Source organism: Leptodactylus fuscus, chromosome 4, assembly GCF_031893055.1.
Source record: "Leptodactylus fuscus isolate aLepFus1 chromosome 4, aLepFus1.hap2, whole genome shotgun sequence".
Lineage (NCBI taxonomy): Eukaryota > Metazoa > Chordata > Amphibia > Anura > Leptodactylidae > Leptodactylus > Leptodactylus fuscus.
In genome coordinates this window covers 167,979,447-167,992,678 of record NC_134268.1, presented here as the reverse complement: position 1 = coordinate 167,992,678, position 13,232 = coordinate 167,979,447, and the positions used below count along the sequence as shown (strand labels likewise).

Sequence of the window (13,232 nt, the reverse complement as noted above, 5' to 3'; positions counted from 1 at the left end):
AAAAAAAGATAGTCGCCGAATCCACGAATATGTATATAGGTATCTATGTAAAGAAGTAACAGGAGAGGTACTAATTAGACATGAGCGAGTAGGTGTTCGATCGAATACTACGGTATTTGTACTCGATCGAACACTACTGCTGTTCGAAGTTTAAGGTTCGATGCAGAACCAGCGTTGATTGGCAGAATGCTATACAGTCGGCCAATCAACGCCGGTTCTTCTCTTACCTTTAGAAGTCCTCTCCGTGCAGCATCCCCGCGGCGTCTTTCGGCTGGAATTCACTCTGCCTAGGCATCGCCGACTGCGCGGACATGCCCTCGCATGCGCGCGCAGTCGGCTCTGCTCAGGCGCCGGGCAGAGCCGACTGCGCATGTCCCGTCTTCTGCCACACATGTAGGTGGAAACACGATTGATCTAGTCTTCCATCGACTCCTCACAGTTTCTAAATTTACTAACTCTACTCTGCCCCGATCCCTAGGCAGAGTGAATTCTAGCCGGAAGAAGACGCGGGGATGCTGCGCCGGGAGAAGACTTCAAGGAGAATCCAGCCCGACCGTCACTCGTGGACTTGGTAGGTAGAATTTTATCGAATTTTGCGTACCCCTGAAACGAGCATTTCCCCCATAGACTATAATGGGGTTCGAAATCCGTTCAAACAGTCGAACAGTGTGCGGCTGTTCGAATCTGATTTCGAACCTCGGACATTTTAGTGTTCGCTCATCTCTAGCACTAATCTTGATTTTTTTTAGACAGAAGATAGGGTAAACATAATCATGTGGCACTTGTCCGCCCCATACTCCTTATTTACTTCCTATGAGTCATTTATATTTAACATATTTGAATTCTGTCTAGTGTCTATTGGTTTTTTAGACAAATATATGATGTATGAACTTTCGTAGGGTTTACTTACCCAGTATACTTTTATGTACTTCTACATTGATTCATTATCTGATATTTCTCTCCTGCTGTTTTGGTTCATTCACACCTGCCTGATGGTAGTACCTTGTCACCTTTTTTAACTTTAAATGCTGTATGTCAGTTATTTACTTTGAATACATTTCTTAGCATTTTTCAACCTTTTTTCTTGTTTATTTTGTTCGTTTGGTTGTATAAGTGCGTATACTTATGACCTTAATTAGTGGCACTTTATGCTGTTTTTGGATGTTGTTGTGCCCTTTATTCCATGTTTGTGTAACAAAGTCAGACATGCAGGACTTTGTGTCCGTGCAAAAAAAAGCGGTTTCGTGGCAGAGATGCTGCATATGTTATTAGGGCTACAGGATGGAGCATAGTATTACATATAGAGTAGGAGCTTTAGTTATCAGAAAGCAGGAAACACTAAATCTGACAATAAATAAAATGTAGAACAAAGTTAACTACATTGACATAAATTGTAACCTGCCTTCTGAGTTTCCCTGGCTAGTCAGATGACAATAGAGAAACTTGGAGAAGTATTTGCATTGTTTTTATGCACGGCAGATATGGTAAAAGGTCAAATACAAATAAACTGTTAACACCTCTGCCTGTACACTTAGACTGGCTGAGAAAAAAAAAGCCACAAGGGGGAAGAAAATACAGCGCAGCAGAAAAACACATCAGCAACACCTTTATGTGTGAAGTTGACCAGTATGCAGCATGAGACCGAGCTGCAGCCTACCCGATTTTCTGGTTTAGCTTCTAATACACTCAGGCGCGTCTGCCTCATACAGAGAGATTCTGATGAGATATGATAGCCAGTTGCTCTTTAAATGGCATTGCAGGGATAGGAGGTTCGGAGGAGCCCTATTACAGCAAGTAATGTGACTTGCCTTTCTTGGTCGCAGCCACTGTTCCTTTCAGCTTTCTTAGCACCTCGGCTTGTACCTCAGTCACTAGATGTAAATTAGACATTTCCTTCTTCAGCTCCCAGTACGCCTGCCGCATGCTGCTCTCGCTGGTAGAACAGAAAATAGAAAGGTTTCATTTGCTGCCCAGTAGCATCTTTCATCTTCCACTTCACCTGCCTGGGGACACAGGCTGTTGCTACTTTATATTTTATAGATCACAGCGTAGAGCAATAAAGAGCAATATTTATTCTAAATGACTATGGATACATATACAATAGACACATGTAGTTACATCACTAAGAGGACTTCTATTGGGAATGGCTGCTTCATATTTTAGGAAAACTGACAGCACATTCTCTATAACATATATGAAAAAAATATATATATATTATCTCTATCTCCGGCCCCAAAATGTTATCAAAAGTTGTATGTAGACATCAGCAGCATTCCTACAGGCATAGGAACCTGGTATTTGTCAAGCCCTAATATATAATGATAAATATATATTGGTTCCTCAAGTTGCGGTGACCTTAGGACAGGTCATAATGTTTTCCAAATACGATCGTCTTTTGTGGGCCACCAACACTTCACATATAATGCCACAAAGTTTGCAATAATGCCTGTAAAAGCATTTTTCTGCATTTGGAAATAAATAAATAAAAAAGAACACAGACTTTCAGGCACATCTAAGCTCTAGCATGTTGTTAACCTGTTCCTCACCAATGGCAGAGAACAGGTTAACATGCTGTAGTCATATGACTGACACCCGCACTTTAACTATGGTGCTGGGTTCTGGCGCCAGTGCCCAGTATCAGAGAGGACTCTTATCACGGGTAATTAGTAGAGATGAGGGAGTACTGTTCGGATCAGCCGATCCGAACAGCACGCTCCATAGAAATGAATGGATGCACCTGGTACTTCCGCTTTGACGGCGGCCGGCCGCTTAACCCCCCCGCGTGCCAGCTACGTCCATTCATTTCTATGTGAGCGTGCTGTTCGGATCGGCTGATCCGAACAGTACTCGCTCATCTCTAGTAATTAGTACATTGTGTTGTCGATACAGCTAAACGTTGAATAGTGATGACATTTTAGCCTAGGCGCTAGGATCTGATGGAGAAATAAACCAAGGTTTTGACACACAGGAGCATGTGCACAATCTAATTTTTGAGGGGTTTTTTAAGCAGCCATAAAACTTAGCTTTCAATCTGGCATTTATGCCCCTTCCACATATTGAAAATTTGACAATTTGCAGATCGCAGAGACACCTGCTACTTCCTCAATATGCAAAAGCTTACGGCTTGTCCTTCTTTGTGTTGGAATTTCAAAGTTGAGGAGCGCACGTAACAAATACATTGCTTTATCAGTATTAGTTATTATCTGGTGATCTTTCTTTAATCTTAATTTTTAATTCATTTTAAAAAAAAAAAAAAAAAAAAACCTCATTGATCACTAGTAGCACATCATCCTATACTGTGCTACCAGTAAACAATGAAAGTACAGGCTGGGGAATCCATCAGTTTAGCAGTCACATACCGTATATACTCGAGTATAAGCCGAACCGAATATAAGCAGAGACCCCTAATTTTACCACGAAAAACTGGGAAACTTATTGGCTTGAGTATAAGCCGGGGGGGGGGGGGGGGGGGGAATCCACCATTGCAGATAAAAAGTATGGTTATGTGCATTACAGCTTAGTAACACCATGTGTCTCATAATAGAAGTTAACCCCATCATGTCCCTCACATTAACCCCCTGCGTGCCTCACAAGAGTTACTGATATGTGGGACATATGGAGGTGATAATTAGGTATCTTCATAATTAAGGTCCTTTATTAGTACCCTCATGGGGCACACAGGGGTTAATATGAGGGACATGATAGGGATAACTGCTATTAATGTGAGGCACATTCAGTTACTGAAACTAAAATAACCCCAAATGCCTGACATTAATAGGAATAGTAACCAGCAGGTACCTGCGTGTTTTACTATCACTTTACTGTAGCTTTGTCTCCTCCATGCAACAGACATCTTCAGACACAATGAATCCTGCACATAATGGCCACTGACTTATCTGCAATAGAGATGAGCGAACACTGTTCGGATCAGCCGATCCGAACAGCACGCTCCCATAGAAATGAATGGAAGCACCTGGCGCGTACGCTTTGCCGGTCGCTTAACCCCCCCCGCGTGCCGGCCGCTTCCATTCATTTCTATGGGAGCATTCATTTCTATGGGAACAGCCGTTCCGAACAGTGTTCGCTCATCTCTAATCTGCAGATGTTACATTCTAGTTTCTACAAGACCTCATAGTCACCTACGGGTCATTCCGTGTCAAGTGAACCAATGATTTTTCCCTCTATATTTTTAATTCTTTTGAGATTGTGTTATTTGGTAATAGTGTGTCAGAGAATGCAAAGTGTGAAGAAAAAAAAATTCTAGAAATTTTTTTTGATTTTTAATTGATTTTCAAAGTTCAGAAAAAGTGCGAATTTCTGTGTTGCCTGCCTTTACATTTCTCCTCATAACTTAGGCTAGAAAAAAGATAGAGAAACAAAATAAACACCATTCTACTCAGAACTATACAGGCTTTCACCAAATATGTCACAAGAGTATCTTTGTTAATATTTTACCCATGTGAACGCAAACGCAAAATTTTAAAACGCATTTCCAAAAAAAACATTTTATTTAAAAATTTCAAAAAAATGCACTTGGGCCTGCTATGCCCTTAGCCACATCTGTACCAAAATTCAAGTTGGGATCGCAATGGGATAATATTTTAAAATATAACTATTACAGTGTCATTGCGAAAATCTTGAATTCAGATCTGTTCAGCCTGTGGTCTAAAAGTGTGGGGTCTATATGTGAGATATGTACAGAGAATGATCCACCTCACAAAATTTTAATGTTAACTAGTGTCAGACTAGCAGTATACAGGTCCTGTAATATGACACTAGAGTGGGACCATCTCTCTCAGAGGTGTGTTTCTGGTAGGACACTTATTGTAGTGCACCTCAGATAACCACAAGAAGGGAGGTTCCAATCTTCATGTTTGATGCATGTCCCTTATTATTAAAGGTAGAGTAATTAATACAGAAGTCATGTTGTTATGTTCTCATATTGCATTGCTCAGTATATGTTGATGCAGTCACTGATGTAAGGAAGGCGGCACAAGATTGGCAATGGATGACATAACTGGTTATGTGACCTGTGAATATGATCAGCGCTGGTGGCTGGCAACTGTACTCTCCAAAGATTGTGAAAATGAAGACATAAAATTGACTTTTTTGCATCCTTCTGGTCCAGCACCATCCTTTGTGTATCCAAGAAAACCAGACATTTTACAAGTCAACAAAAATCAGATATTAACTCAGGTGGAGCCGAACACCATGACAGGCCGGACATACTCTTTGACACAAAAGGAAATGGCCATTACTAGTCAGCGCTTATGGACAAGATTACATTTCACTCACTAGAAAGGACAAATTGATGATAAAAGGCCAGTAGTTTAAAAATGTCCTATTAACTGTTTGATTAGTTCATATTTTATAGAATGAGGATTTATCTACTGGACTATTTTTCTTAATAAATGACATGTTTAGTGATATAATAAAAAAAAATTGTTACATGTAGAAATAGGTGTTATAAATATTGGTTCTTGTACTCTTGTTAACATATAATTAGGATGAGACTATTTAGAAAATCGCACTTGAGGATATGAGCAGCTCTTTTCTTTCGGTTTGTTCAATGCATTCAGGTTGAAAATGCTGAACAAGCTGTGTTCTGATGATAAGATGCATTTATTCTGGCACTTATGGGATTTTTTTTGTGTCTCTTTATTGTTGCATATAAATATTGAATTCAGCAAGTTGTAATTTGAAAAGAAAAAAGGAAGAAGCTCACACAAACATAAAATCAGATGATTCAAGGCTTAAAAAAAAAAAAAAAAAAAAAATTGATCCCAATTTGGTCCCAAGTTGAAAACCTGTACAAATATAACCAAGAACACAAGTAACACAAATGCATTTTTTCACAATTTTAAAACATACGTTTTTTTCACAATTGCGCATCAAAATTTTGAATTTGATTTCTCCAAAACAAAATCTAAAGAAACATCGTCTTGTGACATATCAAATGAAAGCCGGTACCGCTCTGAGAAAAATGATGCCTCTCCCACCTATTTATCTTAAAGGGGCTCTATCACTGGGAAAAGTCATTTTTATCTAAACACATGCTTGCATAGGCTTTAGAAAGGCTATTCCACACTTCCCTTTTGTATGTAGATTGCTTCAGTGGTCTCTGAATAAGTCCGTTTTAATTCATATGCTAATGAGCCTCCAGCCAGCTCAGGAAGTTCCCAGCAGCCTCCTCTCTCCTATTATCTTCTATGTGTGTGAGGCAAACAGGAAGCGAGTCATCAGCAGCAGCAGGAGCCGTCTCCCATAGAAGACAATAGGAGAGGTGTGCACCTTCTATCGTGCACTAGTCTAATTAGCATATGAATATAAACGGACTTATTCAGAAACCAGTGAGGCAATCTACATACAAAAGGTAGGTGTGAAATAGACTTTCTAAGGGCTATGCAAAGGTGTGATTAGTTAAAAATGACTTTTCCTAGTGATAGAGCCCCTTTAATTCTAGCCCAAGATATGTTAAAAAATGTAAAGCCATACCAGGCCAAAATTCACACTTTTTCAAAACTTTAGAAGTCTATAAAAAATTAACTGATGAAGAAAAAAATTCAAAACTTTTTATTTGTAATTAACTTAAGTTGTACTTCATAAAAAATAAAAATAAAAAAAATCTAAAGACGTCAGGTAAAAAAAATATTCCTATTTGGATCACTTGATATGGAATGACCCCTACATGACAAAGCCAATCACAGAGCAGTAGCACTAAAGGACCTCCCCCTTCGTTTAATTTATGCAGGTCCTTCAGTTCTTTGTGCTCCGTGAAACCTGACTCAAGTATAAGCCGAGGGGGGCTTTTTCAGCATGAAAACTGTGCTGAAAAAGTCGGCTTACACTCGAGTGTATACGGTTTATAAGATTCTAAAAATAGATGGTCATCTATAAATAAAGATGGCCATTCGTTGTCATCCCTTTAAAGCATCCATTAAATGGACGTAAATCCAGTGACTGTGTATACAATACAGAGAAAAAGTATATGTTCTTCTGAATAATAAGATGGAATTACCTGGTAATGTCAAAACCATCATTTACCATCAACTGAAAGTAGACGAAATCATAAGAACAGTCAAAGGTGAACCAGATGTGGAAGCCCGCATCATTTCAGCACATAAATACAATATTGTATAAAAGACTGTACAAACGTGTTACTGGCATTACAGTTTATTTATTTATTTATTTATTTTTTGGATGAAGAACATTTAGAGACCAGGGAAGTATAGAGAAGTTTCATCAAGTCGATGATAAAAGTAGTGAGACGGCCAAGGGGATTCTGTTTTTAGGGCTGTAACCCTTAAGAGTTTATCTACGATTTAATAACTTGGTCACTCTTGAGAAATGGGCAAAGTGTGGCCCTGAGAAGAGAAGAGGTTTCGAACAACAGTCTATTTACTACAACCAACCAGTGGCATGTGGCTATGTCACTGCAGCAGCCAGTCAGTGGCATGTGGCAGGAGACCAGCGAGGCTAGTACACGGCTATGTCACTGCAGCAGCCAGTCAGTGGCATGTGGCAGGAGACCAGCGAGGCTAGTACAAGGCTATGTCACTGCAGCAGCCAGTCAGTGGCATGTGGCAGGAGACCAGCGAGGCTAGTGATTGGATACAGTGGTCATGTGGGTATTTGGCTATATCACTGCAGCAGCCAATCACTGATTCAGTCATTGGTATGTGGTAGGAGACCAGCGAGGCTAGTGTTTGAATAGTTTTCATGTGGGTATATTGTCAGCAGACTGGCAAGTAGGGCCGAAGCCGTGGCACTAAACAGTGGGGGCAAATTAATAAGTATGGGTTCTTTTACTATTTTATCACATTTCCTCTGGTTTGGCAAACCCCTTTAAGGCCAGGGCCTGATGTAGTTCATACACAACGTTTTACAGTATCTGCAAAGTCAATGGGATTCTGGCTAATCCCACCCATACATTGCAGAAAAATAACCATGGCACTTGTGTTAGTCGCAGCAAGTCAATCCTACCTGCAGAAATACTGGCGTCTCTGAAAATTCTGCAAACTTTCTGTGAAAAGCGCTGTAGGAAAAACTACAACGCATTTCCATTGTGCTTTTCCCCACAGCGCTTTTGTTGCTGCGGCCGGCTACGCGAGGCCTTAGCCTAATAAACATTTGCTACCATGAAAGGTAAAAAATGAACTAAAATCTTCTAATCAAAAAAGAGGCCTACTTTCACTTAACCAGTAAGTCAGAATATGAAAACAGACATGGAAACATTTCCAGCATTCTTAGACCTCAAGTTGTTAATTAAGTGGTTTACACCTACGTGCCGAACACTCTGGGGTTTTAGGAGGCAAGCAGATGTTTCTGTAAGGCAAGTAAAACTGCACAATCTGCAGCACAGTACATTTATTCTAATTTATTTTTAGTGCTTTGCATCAATTTATTTAGAATCTTTGAAGAAATGGAACAAACACTACAGAAGACTGGTAAGACGAGGCCCGTTCTCAGCTCTGGCTCTCCCCCTTGTGGTCAAGATGTGTACATGCACGACTGCTGTACAATAATCCATGGATATCACCATAGTGGGGAACTTTGCTACTTTACCAGGCAAAAAAAAAGAAGCAGCAGCTGTCCTTCATCTGTATACCACAGCCACATAATATATACACCCTGTGCAGGGCCAATGTACAGTCATCTTTACTAGTTTGAGTCCTTCACGGCCACAACAAGGAAGACTGGGAAAAAGAAAAGGTGTGCAAGATAGCATGTATGTGCTCAATAATGCTTTCCCATCACTAAACATAGATGGACCAATCATTATCTATTTATTTTAGATAGAGATATAATTTAATGCCCCACAGATTAGGGCTTGAGATGGCCCCAATTCAATAAAAAGAGCGAGAGAGAATAGATACTGGAAGGAGCTGGTCAGGGATCAAACCTGAAGCAGTCCATGCAAGATCACTGTGATATTTCAGACACTTATGGAGAAGTGACAGAATACTAGTATAGTACGGGCCTGGTGCACAGTTTTGATTTTTTTTCTCAATAACTAATTTTTATTCAAGTTTTGTTGATAATAGAGAAAAAAAAATGAAAATAAATAAATAGTAAAACAGTAGTTAGGTCGGTCATGAACCGGGGAAAGGAGAAACAATTCTGGATATTTCAACAACCACATCAGCAATACAGTAATGAGAACACATAGGACACAATAAAGAAAGAAAGACTAGCCTGGGGAGGGGCACATATAAGGGGGAAGCAAAGGAAAAGACGAAAGGGAAAAAGACCTGTCAACGACCTAAAGGCCTTGGAGAATGCAATATGCATCTCATTGCGACCAAACAGCCTGGAACAACTCGGTGTTGTTGTTGAGGTTTGCCGTCATATATTCAAGGGTGCGAATATCCTTCATCCTCCCGAGCAAATCCGGCCCCAACGGCGAAGACACTGATCTCCAATTACGTGCAATAAAGGTCTTTGCAGCCGTGCAAAGGTACAGGAATAGCCGGGAAGATGCCTTGCCAAGGTGTCAAGGGGGAAGGCCATGGAGGTAAATCAACGGCTCCAGCAGAACCCCCTGAATAAAGAGGGAATCTGTCATGGCCTTCACCTCCCTCCAGAAACCCAATATAAACGAGCAGGACCAGAATATGTGATACAGAGAGCCATGGTGCGAGCGGCATCGCCAGCACACTGGTGATATAGCAGGATTAAGAGAATGCAGGAGAGCGGGGGTATGGTTGGTGCAGTTTCTAACGTATGGTAAATGAATGTTTTTTTGCTATTTCAATTAGAACAGTATGCTCTAAAAATAAATGCAAACTCATAAAACAACTAGAACAAGGAAGGACTGCTTGTACGCCCTGTGTGCAGTGTTCAGTGCATACACTTTAAATACATGCTAAATAACCACACACACACAAAAAAGTCATATTACTAGGTTACACATAAATTGAAAATGGTACTCCGAAATCATCCTAATGTATGTGATCTGCACCACAATTGTACTGCCTGGAAACCCCGACACACATCTTACAATGGAATGAAACACAAACCTGATTATTAATGGAGGAGGCACAACCGTCACTTCTACTAGATAAGGCACTGTGTGTGTGTGTGTGTGTGTGTGTGTGTGTGTGTGTGTGTGTGTATGTATGTATGTGTCTGTCTGTGTTATATGTACGAGAAATTTTTTTTTTTTATGAATGCATAATGCGGTTTTTTTCCAGATGTGAGTGAAATGTTGAGTAGGTTTTAAATGCCCCACACAGCAGAAAGATACTGGGGCTAAAAGCTCCACCTTACAAAAACACAGCATTATTGCTGCAGCAGAAAAAAACCCAAAACGCATTACAGCAAAGTGCAGCAGATTTCGGCTAATCCCATCTACACAAAAAAAAAACCTGTTTCTGCTAAGGTTTTTTTTTTCTGCAGCGTTTTTTTTTTTAGCAACATTTCGCAATGTGGGGCTTTAGCCTAAAATTAGATTTGAATCAAAAAACACGAAAGTGAAAAAATACCTGTCAGCGGCATTGACCTGAACCTTCTCTGTACACAGCGAACTTCTATCAACTGCAGCATTCTAAAATATAAAGCAGAATGGGTTACATTACACGCACAAGAACTTCTAGATTTACGGAAACTCTACAAGTATACATCTGATCAGGAGAAGAAAATACCTCCTGCTTGTGGAAAGGACTACCAGTCTCAGGCCCCGTTCACATCAAGTTTTGATCATTTGTTAACTGATCCATTTTGTGGATCTAAAACAAACAAAAAACCTGATGCGAAAAACAGATGAAAGCAGGTGAAAACTGAAGAGCCTCAGTTCAATGTAAAGAAAAAACAATCAGTTTCTGTCTGTTCTTTTGACTTTTTCATCCTAAGGGCTCATTCACATCTGCGTTCAAGGGGTCCGTTCTGCAGGTTTCCGTTTCCTGCATAAAACAGAGAAGGAGACGGAAACCTGCAGGAGTCTCTCACCCATTCATTTGAATGGGTGAGAAAGCTGTCCGGCCGTGAGCGGCGGTGAGCGGTTTGCGCTCTCCGCCGCGAAACCGGGTTTTTTAATCCAGACACAGAGTCGGACTTGCAGTACTCTGTGTCCGGATTAAAAAATCCGGTTTCGCGGCGGAGAGCATAAAACGCTCACCGCCGCTCACGGCCGGACCCGGTCTGTGCTTTGCGTCTTCTGGCATGCAGAAGACGGAAAGCATAGAACGGAAGGCTGAACGCAGGTGTGAACCTAGCGTCAGCCGTTCTGTTTTTATTAAACAATCCATTTTTATTTAACAGTGACTATGTAAATGGACGGTCTTCATATCCCATCTGTTTTTGTATCCGCCAAACTGATAGATGATCAAAACGCGGTGTGAAGGGCCCGCCAAGTGTGATTTTTACGCACAGCGCAACAGTAGAGGAGCATGGGGAAGAAGAAAGAAATACAGGATTTCACACCTGTTAAAACTTGTTAAAAAAATTACAAAAGGTCATAAATGTAGCCAGAAAATCAAAACTTGTTCGCAATGGTTTTCTTATCGGCCATTTTATAAATAACCAGCATAGTCCACACAATGTACTGATAGTGTAATGGGTAATGGTGACCGCTGTTACGCTCCATGGTGGGTCTTGGCATATTTCTCGGTAATGAACACTCAAGTATAAGCCAAATTTTTCAGCTTATACTTGTGCTGAAAAAGTCCCCCTCGGCTTATGCTCGAGTCAGCAAAAATTTGTATTTATTCTTTTTAAAGGAGGGGGGGTGGGGTCTATGAACAGTCGCAATATCAATGTATAGAATCTCCCATAAAATAGTGGGGGAAAAAAAGAAGCTTTAAAAAAAATAAAAAAAAGTTCTAAATCCCTCCTTTCCCTAGAATACATACAAAAGTAGAAAATGACTGTGAAACACATACACATTAGGTATCCCTGTGTCTGAAAGTGCCCGGTCTACTGAATATAGGGGATCTGCAGTGCTTCTGTTCTGTCAGGAAGGGGTTAATAGGAGAACTGCAGGCTGAATTCCAAGTGGGGGAAAAAAACCCAGTCCTCAAGCTTAGGGAAGGGGCAGACAGACAACCAAAACACCCCCTCCCCTTCCCCAGCAACTACCGCACCCAAAAACACCGACCATTTTAATTTTTGAAATTTTCCAGTAGCTCCTGCATTTCCCCCCTAGGCTTATACTAGAGTCAATACGTTTTCCCAGTTTTTTGTGGTAAAATTAGGGGCCTCGGCTTATATTCGGGTCGGCTTATACTCGAGTATATACGGTACATTGCAGATATTTTATTAATATAAAAATTCACAAAACTGACCAAAATGTGGGTTGTTTTTTTTTTCTCTTTACTACATATGCAAGAAGAGTATGGCAGCACACTTCCATATCTTTCTGCTTAGCAGATGAATGTGTTGACTGTAGGTGTGACATCTTTACATCTCTAAAGCGAGGTGCAAAAAAAAAATAACTACGAACTGATCTCATACTAATCGTAAACTGAAGATACCGTAATAACCACAAAAAAACCCAACACGCCATGTCATGATGATTCACTCGCACCAGCCCTGCTTCTGAAGGGTCTTACTGTACTGGGGATACCCACATGGGGATGTTCATAGAGAAGAGGTTCAGAAAATTACAAAGGAAATCCTTTAACCTATGTTGTGTCCTAAACTACATATAGTGCCAAGTCCTACAGATCTGTTATAGTGTATATGTACGGATGTGTTAGATGGTGTCCAACACTTAGATCTAAGGAATTATAAAATGGAGAAACGAGGTTCAGGCGACGAGTGAAGGAGGAGATTCTTGGCTCTCATAGATTGCAGTTCAGATAAGTCCATTTTAGCAAGTTCTGTATAGGACTAAATTGCCTGACATGGAGGTCAGAGGATGAGAACTGCAAGTACGCTGCTGTTTCTACCCTCTGCATTGTGCACTTTATTTCAACAAGTGACGGAGATAAGCAGCGTCCAGGTATCCTAGGTCCCGCTGCTCTCCAGTACACTCCGATGTACATTTGACCCTCAAAGAATAGGGATTAAGGTGTCTGACCACAAGAAGTGGGGTCCCAGGGTAAAGTGTGTGAATGGGGCAGTGGTATGCATGTGACCAGCGCTTCATTTAGGTCCATAAGATTTTGGGCCAGTGACCTCTGTCAGTCCCACAGAAATTAATAAAGCAGAGCTCACTACTCCACTCACATGAAGCATTAGGAGACCACCTTTCACGTGCCTGCTGGGGGTCCTGTTGCTCAGACTTCCAGCAT

The 13,232-nt window shown here is 40.7% G+C and overlaps 1 protein-coding gene across 2 annotated transcripts in view; it reads right to left on the bottom strand.

The window, feature by feature from the left end:
* AZI2 (5-azacytidine induced 2) overlaps positions 1-13,232 on the bottom strand; it is a 37,216-nt gene that overhangs the window by 2,626 nt on the left and 21,358 nt on the right. For both annotated transcript variants that reach the window (XM_075271337.1, XM_075271336.1), the window contains exons 6-7: positions 10,485-10,546; positions 1,809-1,933 (exon numbers count right to left, since the gene is read on the bottom strand). In XM_075271337.1, coding sequence (XP_075127438.1) covers positions 1,809-1,933; positions 10,485-10,546 — 187 coding nt within the window. The remainder of the gene's footprint in view (positions 1-1,808; positions 1,934-10,484; positions 10,547-13,232) is intronic.